General features: G+C 44.1%; 1 protein-coding gene across 1 annotated transcript in view; it reads left to right on the top strand.

Moving 5' to 3' along the window:
* FER1L6 (fer-1 like family member 6) overlaps positions 1-21,309 on the top strand; it is a 133,401-nt gene that overhangs the window by 25,260 nt on the left and 86,832 nt on the right. Inside the window, exons 12-16 of the mRNA XM_075550578.1 lie at positions 126-309; positions 8,108-8,228; positions 11,431-11,531; positions 16,460-16,550; positions 20,019-20,141. Of these exons, the coding sequence (XP_075406693.1) occupies positions 126-309; positions 8,108-8,228; positions 11,431-11,531; positions 16,460-16,550; positions 20,019-20,141 (620 nt within the window). The remainder of the gene's footprint in view (positions 1-125; positions 310-8,107; positions 8,229-11,430; positions 11,532-16,459; positions 16,551-20,018; positions 20,142-21,309) is intronic.

The following is a 21,309-nucleotide window of genomic DNA, read 5'->3' as shown; positions in this document are numbered from 1 at the left end:
CTTCTCGCCTTCATGATGAGAGCTTATGTCCCTACCCTGGGCGGACACGCACTGGCCTCTCGTACAAGCAGGCTGGTACTGCTTGTTGACAACCTGCCCTTGTCCCCTGGCTGCTGCCTCTGCAGGCAATTTTGGGAACCTGATTGATGGAGGGTCCCATCATGGAAGTAAAAAGAAGTCAGCGGACTCCATGGAAGAAGACAGCCTTCCGCTGCTGCATGAAGGCGAAGGGGACCCAGCCCATAATGGAACCATCCCAATGGTCTCCACCACTCACCCAGAGAAGCCACTGGTGACAGAAGGGAACAGGTAAGAGGCATAGGAGAAGACAGAGAGGGGGTTCCCCTATTTCTGCTCCTGTTTTAGTTCGTCTCCCCCAACAATCAGAAGCATCCTTTTTGATATCAGTTGTGGGAGCAACGAGTAAACAGGGAAAAATAATGCCATATCTTTCACAAAATGCTGGCAACGCTCCAAGTGATGTGTCCAGGTAATTCGGCGTTGTTGCTGGTAGGTGCTGTCAGGTTGGTTCCAGCTCAACAGGGCAAACACTGCGTGGTCCTGCACCATCCTCACAATTGTTGTTGTGCTTGGGCCTGTGGTTGCAGTCACTGTGTCGGATGGTCTTCCACAATTTTGTCATCCGTTAGCAAACATGATTGTCAGAGTAAACCAGCCTCTAGGCGCAATGGTACGGTGATAGCATATAAAGATCATAGTAAGTCATAGAGAATAGGAAAGAGGAGAGAACACATAATAAAGGAGTCAGACATAGTCTATGGTAGCATGCTCACGTCCGCGACGGCCCTGACCTTAGCAGCCAGGTCTGCACACAGAGAGAGTCTTACTGTCTTGTGACTTTAAAAAAAAATCATTTTATTGGGGGCTCCTACAACTTTTATCACAATCCATACAAACATCAATTGTATAAAGCACATTTGTACATTCGTTACCCTCATCATTTTCAAAACATTTGCTCTCCACGTAAGCCCCTAGCATCAGCTCCTCATTTCCCACTCCCTCCCTGTTTCCCCTACCTCATGAACACTTGATAATTTATAAATTATTATTTTGTTATATCTTATACTGTCTGACGTCTCCCTTCACCCACTTTTCTGTTGTCCGTCCCGCAGGGAGGAGGTTATATGTAGATCCCTGTGATCAGTTCCTCCTCTCTATCACACCCTCCCTCCACCTTCCCCCTATTGCCACTCTCACCTCTGGTCCTGAAGAGATCATTCGTCCTTGATTCCCTGTGTTTCCAGTTTCTATCTGTACCAGTGTACATCCTCTGGTCTAGCCAGTTTTCTAAGGTAGAATTGGGATCATGATAGTGGGTGGGGAGGAAGCTTTTAGGAACTAGAGGAGAGTTGTATGTTTCATGGTTGCTACACTGCATCCTGATGGGCTCGTCTCCTCCCTGAGACCCTTCCATAAGGGGATGTCCAGTTGCCTACACATGGGCTTTGGGTCCCCACTCCACACTCCCCCCCATTCACAATGATATGATTTTTTTGTTCTTTGATGCCTGATCCCATCGGCACCTCACAATCACATAGGCTGGTGTGTTCTTCCATGTGGGCTTTGTTGCTTCTGAGCTAGATGGCTGCTTGCTTACCTTCAAGCCTTTAAGACCCCAGACTGTCTTGGGATCTTTATTGGTAGCCATAAGACATGCATTTTCAGCAGTTACATTCTTCACAGTGTGGGTGGTAACAAGAGTAACGTCCCTGAGCTCACAGGTGAGGAAACCTAACACCTGCATTGGAGGAAGGCATGAGGGGGATGGGTGTGGGAGGAGGTAACAAGAATGTCTGCTTCTATAGGAGACAGAATCAACCATGTGCTCACTTTAAGGCAGCATACCTGTTAGGGGAGAATCAATGGGAATGATATTTAATGCAGGCTAATCTACTTGGACTTTATCTCTAACTTACCAAAGTGGTATCTTTCCTACCGTGGAACATTAGCTTTCCAGATTCCCTCTGTTATAAGTTAGGGAATATAGTCCTGGTCATGTTCCCCTCTGTGTTAGTTTCCCACACATGATGTTTTTTTCCAAGAACTAGTATCTCCTGATAACTTGTCCAAAGCACACGAGCAGAGTCTCACCATTCTTACCTCTAGACAGCATTTGGCTGTACATCTTCCAGACAGATTTGTCAGTTCCTCTAGCAGTCCATGGTCCTTTCAATATTCTTCACAGCACCGTAACTCAAATGCCTCAATTCTTCTTGTCTTCCTTGTCAGTAGTCTAACCTGCACAGGCACATGAGGTGATTAAAACACCATGGCTTGGGTCAGTCTCACCTTAGTCCTCAAAGGGACATCCTTGTTCTTCAACACTTTAAGCAGATTTTGTGCCCCGTGCAATACACAATTTGATTTCTTGACTGCTCCTTCCATGATGTGTCAAGATAATTCAGTAAGGGTCAAGTGCTAATGATGATTATTACTGTCATACCCGAAGCCTCTTCTTCGGTAACATTGAAGCATAACAAGATAGGAAGACCAGAATGAACAATTTTAAGCCAAATTTTATTAACAGTGATTGCTTTCCTCTGAGCTCTGGGCTATTTTGTAAACTCATTTTGGTGAGTTTATTGGGTATGTCACTTCTTATCTGATTTGGGCCACATCCATTTGTAAACTTGGGGAATTGTGAAAATGATTATCAGTCACTTAAAAAAACTATTTCAGGAAGCAGCCAGGCCACCTGCGTGCTCTCTCACGGATTCCTTCTAATCCATCTATGTTTTCACCCTGTCAAAAGAAGCAAAATTATAGTACTTATCTAAAGCAAATGAGGGCAAGCACAAACCTCCTGATTTAGGAGAAGCGGGGAAGATAGAGGTGGCGTGAGGCTGCTATGGGCTGGGCCTGTGTGGCGAGTTTTTAAAAGATCACCTTATTGAGTTCTCATAATAGCATATTGTTCTTCCCATTTTCCACGTGAGGCGACGGGGTCCAGAGAGGACATGATGCCACTATCAGGCCACATGCCTAGTGTTCTCTGATCTCTCTGCTCTCCCAAGAGACGGATGCTTGGCCACCTTTTGGATACCCAGCTGTCATTGAGGTGACATGGTGTGTCATGGCTGAACTGTTCTCCATAAGGTTGTCAATGGTTGGGATTTCTGGAAGGCCTTTCTTCTGAGGATCCTCTGGGTGAACTTGACCCTCCAACCTTTAGATTAGCAGCTGAGAATGTGACCGGCACCACCATCCACTGTCACAGAAATAAAAATAAGAAGAACCAAACTCATTGCCATAAAGTCAATTCTGACTCCTGTTGGCCTCATGTGTTAGCGTCAAGCTGAGCCCCACGGGCTTCCTGGACCACCAACTCCAAAGAGCATCTCAGTAGACTGGCCTTCAGTGGTGAGCTCGATGCACCAACCTTCAAGTAGCAGCTGAACACCTGAGACTTTCCGCTAAAGGAATGACTCCCAAAGACATTTCCTCAATGAGTCTTCTTTCCCGAGTATCAAATCCAAACACCTCAATTTGAGGAGCTTGCAAATCATTTAGCAGCGTCTTTAGGGCTTCGTTTCATATCGTCCTGCATCCTCTATCCCACGGTCCTCTGCATCCTCCAGGCCACAAACTGCAAAGTTGTCATTTGTTCTCTTTTACTTTTTCACTCACAGTGAGGTTGTCAGGTCAATCCTAGCTGTCAAGCAATTCTAATACTTGTTGCCACGTTAGCTTTGGCCTATTGGCATCTTTGTCCTGGATTCTTTGATAAGGTCCTAGCTGGTTTGACTCTTCTTCCAAGTATTCACCAAAGTCTCTAAGAGAGAGCTTTCTGAAATGGAAAGCAATCACTTCCTTGAGTCTCATCCTGCTGTGAAAGCTCCCTGCGGCTTTCAGGATTCACGCCAGGGGCCAGACCTTGGTATGCAGATGCTTTGTGATCCCACCCAGTCTACTTTCCTGCTGTCATCTTCAGACTGGCCCACACCCCGTCTGTGTGGACAGGAGGGAGGGGGGGTGATGCTGGGAAGGAAAGTGAGGAGCTGAGGGAAAGGCAGGGTTGGGGACAAACAGGTCACGAGGACAGCCATAGCTGTCGTACTCTCTTATTACAGCATCCCCCACGGTTTCCAAAGCTTGTTCCTTTATGGAAAAGTATTCATCTTTTCCCCTTGGGCCACCTTCTCTGGGGCTTCTATTTGACTCTATGGGGGATCAGACCTGGTGTCCATTCACCCTCCACACACCAAAAAAGAGTTCCGAACTCCCTGTCCTTCCACTCCAATCTCAAAACTGGACAGCAACCTGTGAATCCTGCACCAGTCTACAGCCTTGAGAATCCACCGAGGTCCTGGGCAACCAGGGAGTGAACATGCTCCCCAGGCTTTTCTGAGCCCATTGTTGATGGTTGACAGGGATTTCAGGGGGACTCGATGGCATTGTGGTTATGTGTTGGGCTGTTAACTGCAAGCTCAGAAGTTTGAGAACCATGAGCAGCTCCTTGGGAGAAAGACAGGGCTTTCTACTCCTGCAGAACAGTGCAGGGGAAGTTCCACCCTGTCCTAGAAGGTTGCTATGAGTCAGCATCGAATGGAAGGCAGTGAGTTTGTTTGTTTGTTTTGGAGTTGGGGAAGGGAAGCCCCTGGGTGAAGCCAACAGAGAAGTGCTTGACTTGTCACTGCGGGGCTGACAGCTAAAGACACCCCTAGGCACCCTGGAAGAGAGGCCTGGCAATCTGCTTCCAAAGGGTCGTCACCCTGAAATCCCTCTGGAGTTCCCACATGCGATGCACTCCTGGCTTGCCACATCGGGATCAACTCTAGCAGCTCACAACCATAACCATGTGAGAAGTGGAGGCGATGAGAGAGTGCTCTCAAGGCACCCTGAACGGGACTCAGTGATGCTGACCGGCTGGCTGGAGATACAAAAGGCCTGCAGCTAGTTCTGGGTACAGTTAGGTTTTCTGTGTCTTTCTAAGGCACCACACTGAGGCTCTGTCTACATAGTGGAGAGCCAAGGAGGCAGCAGCTCTGTCTGTGTCAGCCCTGGTGGTGTGGTGGGTCACATGTTGGGCTGTGACCCACAAAGCTCGCAGTTCAAAGTCAGCAGCCACTCGACAGAGGAAAGAAGAGGCTTCCTCCACCCATAAAAAGTTACAATCTTGGAAAGCCACAGGGGCAGTTCTACCCTGTCCTATGTGGTTTCCAGAAGTCAAAAGCTACTCAATTGTGAGTTGGTTATTTTTTGTTTGTTTGTTTTGGGCTCGGTCTATACAGACCCCCACTCATGCTTAGTTCCACGTGTACATGTACACAGACACATGTGCACACACACAATTTATCTGTCTTCTCCAGCAGATCACTTATTTACCTCCATTAAACACTCCCCTGTGTTCCTTTGGGCCTTTCCAGTGTACAAGGCGCGTGCATTCGCACGCGAGGGGGCTTCTAAAAGTTTGTGCAAAAACACCATTATATTTTCGTACCAGGTTTCCATGAACCTCTTGAAGATCCCTCGTACAATGCATGCGCTGCCTTCCTTCTCAGGACTGAGGTGGGAGCCGAAGACTCCAGCGGCGGGCCATCATGTGATCCTCAGGATTGCAGGCCTACCCTTGCCTGAAGTCACAGGCTGGCTCTGGGTCAGGGCTCAGGGGAGCCATGGACGCTGGAAGCTATGGACGTCCTCCATATGCACAGCAGTTTGCCCAAGAAGCCACAGCATTCTGGTCCACACTGACCCAGGAAGACCAGAAAGGAACCAAACAGGAAAGGCCATGGTCACCATTAGCCCCAAATAATCCAAACCACAGAAGCCAGGGCACCAAGTGCAGGACGGGCTGGGAGCCTGGGTGGTTGAAGGGTCCTCTGTGGAGTCACTTGACAAGAGATAAAATAGAGAGGGCAGTCGGAAGTCTAACCTCTTTTTCTTAATTTTTTTCCCCACCTCCCCATCTAACCTCTTTTTCTGCTTTCCGGTTGCAACAGCAATCTCAGCTTCTGCCAAGAACTTCCTTGGCTTCGCTTCTGAATGGGCACCTGCTGGTTTATTTCTGCAGAGCAGGCCGTGGGGCATCTTTGCCAATTTCATTGTCTCCTTTGGAGGAATTTAGGCTAGATATCTGGAAAGAGCAACCACTCAATCTTTCTAGTTGAATTCTCTTTAGAGTTTGTTTTCTATTTTTATGGAAATAAAACTCTCTCTCTCTCAGATGGGTGTGTTGCTCTGATAGTGACCACATTTGTCAAGGAACTTTGTCAAGTTTTCGCTACATCTTCTCTTTGGGAGCCAAGATTTATAAATGAGCTTCACCTCGTTTGTCTTCAATTTCACCCTGTCAGCTGCTGCTTTCTTGTCAGCATTTAAACACATCGAACTGTCGCCCTCAAGGAGTCCACTTGGCTGCATGTCCCTCTACGTGCTATGGTATCAGCCTCTGACTAAGAGAGTCGCCTATGTTATTATCACCGATGCTTGGCAACAATAAACATATGATGGGTGAACAGACAGCAAGCCATGGGACACGCAATATTTGCTTGGTAATGGTGGGATGGTTCAGCTTTTGGGAACATATCTTCACTCTCATCAATAATATTATTAGCTTCTCAGATTTCTCTACCAATAGCAGTTTGCAAATATGTCCACATATGCTCTAATATAGTTAAAATTTATTGTGCCAACCTGGCTGATGTGGGATTAATTGAAGGGCGGAGAGATAAATGGCTTGGTAAGTCTCACCTTTCGAGTTCTCGGGTCTCTTGCTTTCGGATGGCCGGACCAGGATGCAGCTGCCTTAGTCAGTTCCCTGCTTCAGCTGTCAAGGTTCATTTCCTGCAAGATATCCCCAAGGAGAAGCTGCATGGACCTACCCCAATGCAGCCCTGGCTGCGAAGCACCCATGTGGAGACCCCTGCCAGTACTGAGATGCTTACACACTCACTGACTCGGCTTTCCTCCTGCAGTCAGCATCACAGTGTGTGTTTTGTGAGATGGAGGAGGACTTTGTGGATTGGTGTTGGACATATGGGTTAATGTTGGACTTGTGGGCTTGGGCAGCACTGGGTTGGGATGTTTTCTTGATGCGCACTTACCCTTTATATAAAACTCTCTCTTATACATACGAGTTTCTGTGGATTTGCTTCTCTAATGTACCCAGACTAACACATGCTCTTTCAATTGATACCTAGAGTCTGGTGTGTCAATGCTTTTTAAAAAGAAATGTTTCTTCCCTCTTTCTTCTCTCAGTTTAAGACCTTTCTCCTCACAGGCTTGCTGATAAACCCTACCCTCTTGGGATCATTTACAAGCTTTGTCCTGGGTGGACCTCATGGTAGCTTTGGGGACCTCCTCTTTGTAACTGCATTGACTCTTTTTTTTTATTAATCATTTTTTTTGTGAGGGGGCTCTTAAAAATCCTATAACCACCCACCATTCAATAGTATTAAGCATATGTTGCCATCAACATTTTCCAAGCCATTTCTTTCTCCTTGAACCCTTGGTATCAGTTCCTCTTTTTTCCCCTTCCCCCACACCCTCACACCCTTGTAAATCCTCGATCAATTAGATATCATTACTGTTATTTCATGTCTTACCCAGTCCATTGTCTCCCTTCACCCACATTTCTATTATTTGTCTCCCTGGGTGCATTGACTCTTCATTCTCTTTTGTTGGGGGTCCCAAGTTAGAGGTGGACAATGCAGCTAAGTTGAATGGTTCTGTCACTACCACTGCTACCCAACATGCCCACAACCTGCAACACTTGAGCATGTGAACCATAATACCAGGGAGGTGTGTACTCGTTAGAACAAGCAGCCACATGAAGTCAACAGAGCATCACTCACCCAGGGATTAAGTTGAGAAGGCAGGAAGGTTCAGGAAAGAAGGAAGAAGGGGAATGATAAACACAGGGATTGAAAGGGCAGAGTGTTATTGTGTGTGGGTGTGTGTGTGTGTGTGTGTGCGTGCATGTGTATGCAATCAAGTTCACATAACAAAATGTGTCTGAACTGTTGAGCAGAAAACCAATTTACGCTACAAATGTTCACCCAAATTATAATTTAAAACACAAAACCTACTTAAACATGTCCATCGATTGACTCGACACCACTTCTATAATTATCATGTTTTTCAGAAATTACAACTATTTACCATTTGAGGCCAAGAAGCCCTGTGTCTACTTCATCAGCTCATGGGGAGACCAGACCTTCAGGCTGCACTGGTCCAATATGCTCGAGAAAATGGCCGATCTCCTGGTATGTGACTTGGACAGCCAGTATGTTTGCAGAATGCACGCTTGTTGACAAAAAGGGATTTTGTCCACTTGGTGAAGGGTTCTGACCTCAGTTGAAATGGAAATGAATTGAGGCGACAGTTTGGAAGACCTATCTACAAGGTAGACTTTAAATCAGATGACTGGACATCTCTGTTCTGATTCATACTCTTAGATCAGGGGTCCTCAGACTTTTTAAACAGCGGGCCAGTTGACTGTCCCTCAGACCGTTGGAGGGCCGGACTATAGTTGTTTTGTTTTTTAAAAAAAAAACTCTGAACAAATTCCTATGCACACTGCACTTATCTTATTTTGAAGTAGAAAAACAAACGGGGCAAAAACACCCGGCCGGCCAGATAGATGTCCTGGGTGGGCTGCATGTGGCCCACGGGCCATAGTTTGAGGACACCTGTCTTAGAGGATGTGAGGACAGCCCAGTGCCCTCATCTCCAAAGGGAGGGGGGCTGGTCACCTCATGAAATCAACAGTAGAGCCTGGATTCACTTAAAATAAAATTCTAAATTCCTGACATGGCTGACAGACTCCAACGGAGCCTGTCTCTAGTCCATCTCTTACCCACTCCCCTTTTTTTACTTTATTCCAGCGACACAGTCTCCTGCCAGTTTTTAGAGCACCCAAGTTCTTCTAAGCCTCACAGCTACCAACGTTCTGTTCCACCTACATGAACTATGCCCCCCCACCCCACCCCCTCCATTCTTCTCCTGGAAAATCTAGTCAACCTTTGCACCTCAGCCTTAATACATTTCCTCCCAAGAAGCATTCTGACATCTTCTCCTCTCCCATCAGCCCCGTTTCTGACCTTCAGAACTCTTTCCATACTTCTTCATGTATTTGTGTGTTTATTTGTTCAGCATCCATTTCCTATTGTTTATATAGCACCTCCCACCATACCAGGCTGCTGGTAGGGACTGAATATATATTTGTGGAATATTTAAAATAACGTGGAAGCATTTAAAACCATGTCAGAAACATACTCAAGCCTGCCTTGTACCCAAGAACTCAGTTTCTTGGGCATTTTCACCTTCTCTCTGTAAGTCCTTTCACCCTAGTCTGGAGTTCCCTGTCACCTTCTGCCTGTCTTAGTCACTGCATTGCGTTCATCTGCTCCTGGCACCACCAGGCCTCACCTGGGCTTCTCTGGCTCTTTCCATTAGCACTGACTCTAAGGGAAGGACACAGGTCTTCCTTCCGTTTGCTTGATCAGCCTCGCCTCCCGTTGGGAAAGGTCCAGCATTGGTTATGACCTTGGGGGTTGGAGCCATCATGGAGACAGAATCTGAAGGGGGCTGGCCGGCCTGGTTGGCGGTCATAATATGTGGAGACCACCAACTGTCTTTGTAAGGGTGGTCTTGCTTCTTGCCCAGACAGACACAGGATAGTTTATGTCCTAGACTTGAGGCTTGACAAAACAAATCAGAAGTTCTCCTAGCGCCCATAGTAACTCCTAGAGCTCATTTCTGATTCCTTTCTCAGTCATGCTGATGCATCAGTACTTCCTCGTGGTGAACATCGCTGACTATTTACTAAGCATCCAAACACTGGTTTCAGGAGCCCTAGTGGCATGATAGTTAAGCAGTCAACTGAAATGCTTGAAAGGTCAGCATTTCAAATCCACCAGCCATTTCTCCAAAAAAAATATGTGGCCGTCTGCTTTCGTAAGAATGACATATAGTTGTGGGATCTCCACAGGGAATAAGCCTCCAGTGATTTCCCTCTGGTCATAGTGGACGGATGGGAATCACCGGATTATCAGAGACAGTATGATAGAGATGATTATAATAGATCAAAATGATAAATCTGACTTGAATGGCTAACACCTTCTCATTTGCTCTCCCTTGTGATACATGTTGAGCTTGATCTGGTTTGTAGTATATTCTGGTTTTGTTGTTTTTTTTCAAATTGGGGTTTATCTCTGTTGTATTTTGTTATTGTTGGTAGCCTTCTCTGTTTTGTCTCTTTCTATTTTTCAGTATATTAAACCCAGGGTGGGTGGGCCTATAGAAAGAATAAGTAGAATAAGAGTTCCTGGGGGTGGGGATGCTGGAGAGGAGGTGGAGTGGGCGGGTAACGGGGGGCTGATATCAAGAAGGAAGAAAATGTTTGGAAACTGATTGTGGTAGAGATTGTACAATACTGCTTGATGTGACTGAACGATTGAATGGTATAATGTCTGGATAAAGTCCTAACAAAATGATTGGCGACCGCGGGTGGACATGAGGTGACAGCCTTGGAGACAGCTCTACTCTGGCTCTGGATTTGCCATGAGTTGAATGGATTCCCTGACAATGGGTTTGAGCCCTGTTCGAGGGAGGCTGCAACGCTGTTGGAGATATATATTATCACGATCCCATGGTAGAGATGAGGAAACTGTGCGGAAAGGGACAAGGGCACTTGGAGTTTCAGGAAGATAGGCAGTTTGGCCCTGATGCTCAACCCCCTTACCACTCCATGATCCTTCTGTTCATATGGGGGGGGGTGTGTGGAGAAGAGGAGCCCTATGTCCCCATGCCCCAGACTTGGGGAGGTGGTAGAGAAAGCACACGTAAATTCTAGCAAAGCAGGGGAAACATGTATACTTTCCTTGACACCACTGAATGGAGTCCTAGAGCTTAGGGCCTGAGGGAAAAAATCCCGTTATTAGGGATATAACCAAAGAGCCTGTGCCATAGACACCTGGCTCCCACCCATCAGCTAACAACCTACACAAGCAGGAGATTTGATAGCCCTTTCGTTTTTCGGGATTACACAGTCTGGTTACATTTCCATCGAGGAAATGGACGTATCATTGCTTGTCAAGTTTGGGTAATGAAATTTCATCGACTCGACTAGATATTCGCTCTGGCATTAGGTTTCCCGTGGGAGATAAAGGAATGGTTCTCCCTGGGAATGTGGGTCTTGGACAGGAGCCGAGGAGTTGGGCAGTGCAGGAAAAGACCTGCATGTGGGCCAGTTTCAGGGAAGAAAAGGAGGCTGCACGTTGGTTCTGTGTGCGCTGGGGTTGTCACAGCAGTTCTGGGTCAGGCACCAGCAGACAGGTGAGCTCTACCTCCATCTCAGAAGCAGAAGATTCACCAAGTACTATGTGTGAGGTGTGTCATCAGCTGTCTCGCTGCCGCAGCTGTGACCGCGCCCCTCATCTCTCCTGGGCTGTGATTTGTTTTCAGGAAGAAAGCATCGAAGAAGTCCGAGAGCTGATCAAGGTTTCAGAGGAGGCGCCCGAGGAGAAAATGAAGACTGCGCTCAGTGACTTTATCAGTCAAAGCAGGTAGGGGGAGCGATGGCTGGTACCCGGGCAGCTGAGGGCTGATGAAAGCTCTTCGTTCCCTTGAGATCAAAGCCATTTTCCTGCATTCCGATGGCACTGGGTAGTGTTCCAGTTTACAGGTGAACTGGCACTTAGGGGCTAACTACTGCTTCCTACACTTTAAACAACTGAAGCGAGCTGAAGAGGGAGAAATGAAGGGAGAAAAGAAGCTTTAATATAGAGATTCTTTATGAAGCAAAGAAAATTCTAGAAGTGCTAGTGCCCAGCCTGGTGGCTTTGCATTTGGTAGACAGTCAACAGATATTTGACAATTAGATGGGTAAGGTATAGCCAATAGTATTGAGTATATCGTGTTTTCCCTATAAGGAGTCCTGGTGGCAAGTGGTTACGCATTGGGCGGTGATCCAAAAGGTCAACAGTTGGAAACCACCAGCCATTCAGTGGGAGAAAGATGGAGTTTTCTATTTCCTAACGTGTTACAGTCGTGGACCCCACAGGGGGAGTTCTACCCTGTCCTATAGGCTCAGTGTGAGTCAGCATCAACTCGATGGCAGCGAAAGAGAGAACTGTCCTATAGCACATTCATATGTATCAATAATGACTTATTCCAAGTGGTAGATAATAGAACAAAAGACCCCAAATAGGATATATTCATTGCCTATAACCATATCACAAATTCCTCTCAGAGTATAGTAACTTAAGTTACAATAGCATTTCTTATCTCACGATTTCTGTGGGTCAGGAATTCGCATGTGGCTACGCTGCGTCCTCTGGGTCAGGGCCTCTCACAGGTGACGGCCGAGGTGTCAGTGGGGGCTGCAGGTACGCCGTGGCACAGCTGGGAGAGGCTGCCTCCCTCCAAGCCCACGCACTTGGTTCTCGGCGGGATTCAGTTCTTCGCGGGCTATTAGGCTGAGTCCACTGCTGACTGCTGGCTGGAGGCCCCCTTCATTCCGCTCCTTTGCCATGTGGCCCTCTCCATAGGACAGCTCATAGGAAGGCACCTGGCCGCGCCAGCGACAGCGAGGAGAGAGAAAGTGAGCAAGAGAGAAGTCACGGTCTTTGATGAGCTGCTCTCAGAAGCGGCGTCTGACTTTTCAAATATTCTATTCGCTATAAGCAGTCCACGCTCAAGGGGAGTGGGTCACGCCGGGCCATGCATACCTGGAGGTGAGGGCACCCGGGGCCGTCTTAAATGAAAGGCTGCCTGTCATGTAAGGAAACACTGGGGCTAACTCTTGAAATTAATTAGGTCTAGACTTGAGCAGAAAAGAGAATTTGTCATAACGGAATTAGTGGGAAACGAGTGGAGATTAATTGGATGTAAGGCAAAAGCCGGTAGCCAAAGAGCCAAATTCTAGTTTGTTTTATGTGTCCTGTTTCCCCATCTCCTAGATACCAATCATTTTTACTTGAAAGAGAAAGAAAGGAAAGAAAAAAGTTTGAGCCTTTTAAAATTTTTATTTCTCTTTCTTTTTTTATTATAAGAATGGTGTGTGTAAACGCTACTCCCGCGGCAATCTGTAACATCTGCAGCCCCTTTCAGCAGCTTACAGACCTTTTATGAATGCCCTTATATGTTTCTTAATGGTTTGTTGGCAAATTGGTAGCTCAAGATTTTCCCCTTCAATTTAATAACCAACTGACAAGGAAAAAAAATTCCTAAGGGTCAGGCAGAGATCAAAAGGGTACTTTTCATTTGGTTAACCTAGATTTGATAAAGCAATGTGGGCCTGAAGCCTAAGTGGGCTTTCTAACCCCCACTCCCACCCCCTCAAGGCTGAGCAGCTGGAATTCTGGAGCCTCACCCCCTCCTTCCCACCCCCCTCCCCTCCTGAAGGTACCGCGCACACGTATTGATGAGAAGGCTGCCTACAGCCTGCAGGCCGAGTGGTCTGAAAATCAGAGAATGAATAGAAACCTGTACAGTCGTCATTTAGTCCAGTAAAGGTGATGAAATAAATGGTCTTTCCTTCTCTGAAGAAGGCGCCCTGGTGGTGTAGTGGTAATGCATTGGGCTGTGATCCACGTGTTCAGCAGTTCGAAACCATCAGCAGCTCCGAGGTGGAAAGACTGGGTTTTCTACTCCTGTAACCCTCTGGAGATGCACTATAAGTCAGCATTGACTTGACGGCAGTGATTTCTCGGGGAAGGAGAGGTGCTTTGGGGTAAGCATTGACCTGCTAACTGCTAAAGTGGACAGTTCAACCCCACCAGCCACTCTTGGGGAGAAAATTGAAGCGTCTGCTCCCATCAAGAATGACAGCCTCAGAGATCCTATGTAGGCTTGCTACAGACCAGAATGGGTTTAGTAAGGGGGACAGAGAGATCAGAAGTGTGCAGCGGGATTCCCCTGGGGAATGCAGTCCAATTCCACAGCCTCTGTGAATGACAGGAGTGGGTCCCTAAGCCCCCCCACCCCAAATATAAACCCCTTCAATTCCTTTCACAATTGAAAAACAATGGGCTGGAGCTCCTCACTGGAAGGCATGGCTGCTTGAGTGTCCTTTGTCTCCCTTTGTAATTATTCTTTTTCCTTACAAAAGTAATATACGAGTTTTTAAAACATGTACCCCTATATAAAGTAAACGTGTTTGCCCAGTTCTCCCTTCCACTCCTTTCTCCAGCCCAGCTCACCAAAGAGAAAAGTTTGATTTATTCTCCTGAACCTATTTCTGGGCTAAACAAATGCTCTCACTGCTGTTGCGTCTATTCTGATGCACAGTGAACACACACATGCGCACACACGCACTCTACTTCTTTTACACAAAAACCGTTCTACTCGTTTTGTTCCGCAGGCTTCCTGTTTACTTAAGGATAGAACACAGGCATCTTACTGCAGCCCTGCGTACCAACCACCCTCCATATTGACTGGCATGGACGCCTTACGATATATTTAACCAGTTTCTAATGTTTCGGTTGTTCCATTATATGCAGGGCTATGATAAGCATTACTGTGAAATGTTCTTGAACGATTGTTCAGTTATTTTTGATGGGTACAAGTCTAGAGTCATATTTGGATCAGGTTATAAAAACATTTACAATTTTATAAAACCCAAAGGTAAACTCACTGCCATCAAGTCAATTCCAACTCATAGCGACCCTAGAGGACAGGGGAGAACTAACTGCCCTTGTGGGTTTCCAGGACCGTAACAGTTTACAGGAGTAGAAAGCCTCATCTTTCTCCTGCTGAGCAGCTGGTGGTTTTGATGTGCGGACCTTCGGGTTAGTAGTCAATGTGTAACCACAGGTGCTGCCCAATAGCCTGCTCAGCATTGAAGGAACTTACACTCTTTCCCATAGTTTAGAAGAGTGACGATATCCCCATCTCGTCTTCATCAACTTTAAATATTTGCAATTTTAACTTTTGCTTGACTGATAGGTGAGAGCGGTGTGCATTTCAACTGCACTTATGTTATTACAAATGGGGCAATATTTTATTTCCCCAAGTTTTTGATCATTTATATGTCTTCTTTAATTTCATTAGTAATCTTCACCATTTTCCTTTTGAACATATTTTAAACTTTATCTACCCAAATGCTACTACTCAGTCTTCTGCATAGTTTTTCAAATGTAGGAATCTACGTAGCATTAGGAGCCCTGGTGGTGTAGAGGTTATGGGGTGGGCTATGCTCTGCATGGTCAGCAGTTCCAAACCACCAGGCAGCTCTGAGGGAGAAAGACGGCCTTTCTACTCCTGTAACCAGTGACAGTCTTGGAAACCCCCTGGTCATCTCTATGGATCAGTGTTGACTCAATAGTGAGTGAGTATCTTAGCATCAAGTCTCAAATCTTTTCAATGTAATTTTCTATGCAACTTTTGGTGAGTATTCATTTATAAAGCTTTTTATTGTGAATTAGGTGAAGATTTACAGAGCAGACAAGCTGTTTTGCCTTCAACCATTTATATATATTGTGTTGATTCATCCACTGCAATCCCCTCAATGTGCCATCCCACTCCCTCTGTGTCTCTTGAGTCCTACCTCTGTGCTCTTCCCTTGGGTAAATGTTGCCACATAAATCTTAAATGGGGGATTATTCTAACACAGGGTGAGTTAAATTTCAGACCATAGCCTGGCGGCCCCACCGATGTCTTTCTGACCGGTAAGCCTGGTCTCTTTGGGATTTGGAGTTTTAGTCCACCATTTCCCCCCACTCTACCCATGACCTCCTAATGGGACACTTTCAGATCAATTGGTAGTGGTGGTAGCCGGACACCATCTATTCTTCTGGTCTCAGGGTTATGGACACTGGTACTTGTATGGGCCACTAACTTACTGGATGAAATGATTCCATATGTCCTTTGATTTTCATTAGTTTTCTTTCCTCTGGACAGGGAGAGACAGATAGGTTCACCTCAAATGACTGCTCATGAGCTTTCAAGACTTTAGTTGATACCAAATTAAAATGTAGCATGCTGTTTTTATGAACTATATTATCCTAGTTGACCTTGATGTCCCCTGAGACTATGATTCTGATCTCCCAGGCCCAGAAACCCAGTCCATCAAGGTCTTTGGTTATATCTAAGAAGTTTTTATAACCTTGCCCCTGTATGATCCACCCCATAGCTATATCTTTGCAGCAAAGGCAACTACTGGTGCGTATTAAATTGATAAGATGAAGTAACTACCTTATTTTGTTTCTGTTATTATTAATACATTTTGACAGCAGTTACAAGGGATACATATTGAAAGAAAACCAGTATCCCTTCCCCAAACTAATGTGACGTGTGAACATCATTTCTAGTTCTCCTTGTGTTGCTTAGGAAAGCTAGTGCCTCCTTGTATAAGTCCTGCATTTACAATCTTAGTTCTGTGACTTAATCAGCTTTTGTGTTATATGGCAGAAAATAGATTTGCAAATCTCTGGAGTTGTATAAATGGAGCTTTACTAAGTCGCTTTCCAAATTGTGATTTCTTTTCTTATAGTGCCTTTATCTCTGAAGCAGAGAAAAAGCCCAAGATGTTGAACCAAACTACTTTAGATAAGAAGCGACTTACACTCTGCTGGCAAGAGCTGGTATGTGAAAATCTATTTATATTCTGAATGGAGTTAAAACATGTGCTTTAAAAATAAACATCGTGGATGAAGTGTAGGCCGTAGACCAGATGAGGATAAAGCTCTAAAGGTCAGGCCGTTGTACAATGTGGAGGCTCGAGAGAGAGAAAGCACCGGGGAAAATGAGAAAGGAACTCTCAGTTATTTTATGGTAACACAAATGAGCTAGCAACGCCTCTGTCTTACTTCCTATTCTGATTTTTCCCTTGTGTATTTTTGGCTATAGACCTCAGCCAACTGTACTACAAGCTGATCAACCAAAAGAATAACTCTGTTCTCTCGCCTGGCTTCCCTGCCACTGCAAATGATCCAAGTGTTGAAGGCCACGTCTGTAGGCACTTCTTAAGCTCAGGGCAGCGTTTGATGCTTCTCTGTGTCCTGATACGTGCAGTGCCTGCTAGATGCTCGGTCGTTGTTGAATGGGTAATGCCTGAGAAATGCCAGACCAAGCCACACTGAGTTATTGTTGTTTTCATTGGTATGTTTTTATTGCTAATGAACTTGAACATGTGTGCTTGTTGGCCTCCTGGATGTCATTTTTAAGAAATTGTGTACTCATGTCCTGTGCCTATTCTTTGACGGGCTTATTTGTATTTTTCTTACTCAGGTGTGGTAGTTTTCTATAGAATTTTTCCAATTTGCCCTTTATCTGATATATCATTGCTAAATATTTTCCCCAATCTGTGAGTTCTCATTTAACTCCTTTGATGTATATAAACGTTGTCGTTTTAGAAGGTCCCAGTCCTCTAGTTTGCCTTTCATATTGTGGGTATTTTTCATTATGTTCAGTATTGTATTTATGCCTTGCATTAGGGCCCTTAAGGTTTGCCCTATTTTTTTAAATTAGTGGTCTTTATGCTTCTAGAGTTTATATTTTGGTTTTTAACTCATCTTGAATTCATTTTTATACATGGTGTGAGGTATGGGATGGGTCCTGTTTTATTCTTTTACAGGAGGAGATCCCATATGTTGCCAATTTTCCAATTAGTTCCAGCAAGTTTAAAATGGAATCTTTGAGGTTTACTATATATAGGATTATATCATTGGCAATTAAGAGAGTTTTTGTTTCTTCTGTGCCAATGTGGGTGCCTTTAATATTTTTGATGTCTTCAAGGTCTGGCGAAGACTCCCAGCACTGTATTAAGTAAGGGTGGTGATCAAGGGCAACCATGCCTAGTTTCCATTCAAAGGGGGAATGATTTTTATTTCTCTTCAGTGAGATGCTAGCCATTGGTTTCTTGGGTATGGCCTTCATTTGTTGAGTAATTTCCCTCCTATTCCTATTTTATCGGGTGTCTTTTTTAAAAATCAAGATTGGATATTGAATTATATCAAATGTCCTTTCTACATAAATTGATATAACTGTTGTTATTAAATTTTGTTTTATGTGGTGATTTGTATAGATTGTTTTTCTAATCTTAAACTATCCTTGGCATACCAAATATGAATCTCACTTGATCATGAGACTATGTACACACACACACACACACACACACACAAATACTTTGTTGAATTTTTGTTGCTACAATTTGGTTGAAAATTTGGTCTCTGTATTCATCAGAGATATTGGTCTATAATTTTAAATTTTGGTGTTGCCTTTGCCTGGCTTATGTTTCAGGGTTATAATTTAAGTGAATTTGGTAGTATATGAGTTTGGTAGTATATTGTCCATTTGTATATTGTGAAATATTCATGTAGGATTTGTGGTAACTCTTCTATAAATGCTTGGTAGAATTCCCTGGTAAGACCATCTGGTCCCAGACATTTTTGATGTTGGGAGGACTTTTTTTCCTGTCATGATCAGATTGGTCTCTTCTTGTGTTGTAGGCATGTTGAGATTTTCTATCTCAGTCTGTGTTCCTTTAGGTAGGTAATGAGGTTCAGGAAATTTATTCTTTTCCTCTAGATTTTCAAATTTGTTGGAACACAATTTTTCATAATTCTGTGTGGTTATATTTTTATCTCAGTTGGTTCTGTTGTGACGTCACCCATTTCATTTCTTATTCATAATATCTCCTTTTTCTTTGTCAGGTTTGCCTTTGGTTTATCAATTTTTAAAATCTTTTAAAAGAACTAGCTTCTTGATTTTCTAATTTTTCATATAGTTTTAAGAGTTTCTGATTTATTTATTTCTGCTCTAATCACTATTATTTCTTTTCTCCTACGGTTCAAGGGTTTGTTTTTTTGGGTCTCTTTCCAATTGTTATAGTCAATGTGGTTGTTTATTTTAATTCTTTCTTCCTTTTGATATATGTATGTGTTGCTATAAACTGCCTTCTGTGTAGCACTTTTGTTGTATCCCAGAGCCTTTGGTATGTTGTATTTTCATTCTGATTTATTTCAAGGAAATTTTTCCTGTGTTCTTTATTTCTTAAATTACCCGGTGTTTTTTAGGTGAAATGCTTAATTTCCATGTATTTGACTTTTGGGGTTGATTTTCCTGTGGTTACTGTCTAATTTGACAGCGCCATGAGCTCAAAAAATGGTTTGCTGTATCTCAGTGTTTTTGAATTCATTGGTGCTTGCTCTATGCTCTATGGCCGGAAAGGTGCTCTATTCTGGAGTAGGTCCATGTGCACTACAAAGTACTTCCATTGGTTGAAGTTTCCTGTAGATGTCTGTCTAAGAGATAAGTTGATTAATTGGGCTGTTCAGTTCTTCTGTATGCTCATTGATTTCTTTCTAGTCGACCAATCTTTGCTCAAAAGTGACGTTAAAGTCTCCTAATATCAAATTATGACCTATTTGTCTATTATTTTCTATATATTGATCATATATTTTGAGGATCTTTCATTTGGTGCATGCATATAAATTATGATTTTGGTTTCTTGTTGAATTGAAGCTTTCATGATTTAAAGTGACCTAGTTTGTCTCTTACTCTGGCTGTTACTTTGATGTCTATTTTGTCAGAGATTAATATTACTACTTTATTTTCTTTTGACTGTCATTAGCTTGATATTTCTATTCTTTGATTATTAGACTGTTTGTCCTCATAGCTAAGGTTTGTTATTTGTAAGCAGCATATTAAAACCTTGTTATTTTTATTATTCATTCTGTTGGTCTTTGTCTCTTAACCGGTTAGTTCAATTCATTTACATTCAATGTTTTTGAGAAGTATGGTTTTGCCATCATTTTCTTAGTTTTTTTATGGTGAAGTTGGTTTCAATGTTCATGATAATTTTTTGTACTGAAGTCCTTTTGTTTAAAGATTTTTTTGGTCAATACATTTTTGGTGCATTTTTTGGTTTTTATATTACTGCATCACATGCTTATATAATTTTCCTCTTTTTTTGTTTCATTGAGGCTTTAATTTTTTTTTTGAAGACCATTTTTGTCTGTGGTTTTCTTTACAAATTGAAAACAGTTGGTTGTCTTTGAGAATACCTCCAATTTCTAGCCAGACCTGTTGCCACTCTCTCCTTGTTTCAGGAGGCAATGACCAAGGAGGCTCAAGGCCTCGTCCAGCATCAGCAACAGAAGAAGTTGCCCCTGGATGAAATGATCAGTCAAGCCCAAGGCTTTGTGGACAAGATCCGCTTTCTTGTGGATGAGGTAATCGATTCAAAGGGCCAACGTCATTGGGATGATTAGACCAGTAAAGGCTGGAGGTTTGGTTAGGATGAACCACAGAAAGCCCTGGTTTCCCTCCCCAAGCTCTGCTGAGCTGAGCAGGCACTACTGGTTGAGTGTCAATGTGGCCCCAAAGGTACAACTTTACTGATTTCTTCCGAACGGTGAGTATGCTGCAGAAATAGAGAGCACATTCCCTGGTGGATTCAGGAAAACTCTAAAGGCACACTGGATCTTTGATCAGTTTTCAGCTGTTAGAAGATTTTAATTCATGTTCAGTGAAGGTCAATGTAACTTCTCATTGTCAAGCTAGCTGTAAACAGTGCCTTGTGGTGACTACTAAGACGGTCTAGAAATGGTCTTTGTGCGTTCAGCTGTCAGGTACTAGAACTCCTGCTTCTTGGCCCCTGAGAATGCATCGAAGGGTCTGAAATTGGTGTTGCGTGGTATAGGAGTCCTGGTGTTGTAGTGGCTACGAGTTGGGCTGAGATCTTCATGGACAGCAGTTTGAAACCAGCAGTAGCTCCTTGAGAGAAAGATTGGGCTTTCTACTCCTGTAAACAACTACAGTTTCAGAGCCCCCCAGTGGAGTCACTGGGTCAGTATGGATTTGATGGCAGTGAGTTTGGTTTTGGTTTGGTGGGGAGAAGTGTGGAATGCAGTGTCTGTTATCCTGGAAAGTTGTATTTCTTGTCAAGTAGCCCTCATTCCCTGGAGGCCTAACAAACAGTGAGACAACTGATGCACAGATGTTCATATATACTCACAAGGCAGTTATTGAAACTTTAGGTCAGTGCCTGAGAGACTCTGTGGATCAGGAAAACTTCCATTGCGTGTGTGTATTTCCATAACGAGACAAAGGGGTTACCTCTTTTGAATACCAATTGTACTCTAGTGTTAGGGGATGAGAAGGAACGTCTGTTCACAAAGGGCATAAGCCTAGTTTTGGGCAATATACCTCCTTTTGTGCTTTGGTGGTCATGTTGGTCTAGAACTGCACATCTCAAATCTGTACAGTGTAATGGACCACTTAGCGGGGGATTCTGGAATCCCTACCTTGATTCGTTCCCTTTAAAGTCTAGTTTTTCGAGGCCATTTAGTCAAATTTCTACAGATCCATCACCTAAAATGGAGCTAAAATACTTGGCCA

Source organism: Tenrec ecaudatus, chromosome 5, assembly GCF_050624435.1.
Source record: "Tenrec ecaudatus isolate mTenEca1 chromosome 5, mTenEca1.hap1, whole genome shotgun sequence".
In the NCBI taxonomy this organism is placed as follows: Eukaryota; Metazoa; Chordata; class Mammalia; order Afrosoricida; family Tenrecidae; genus Tenrec; species Tenrec ecaudatus.
The sequence above is the reverse complement of the archived record's forward strand: the minus strand, read 5'-3'. Positions and strand labels throughout refer to the sequence as shown.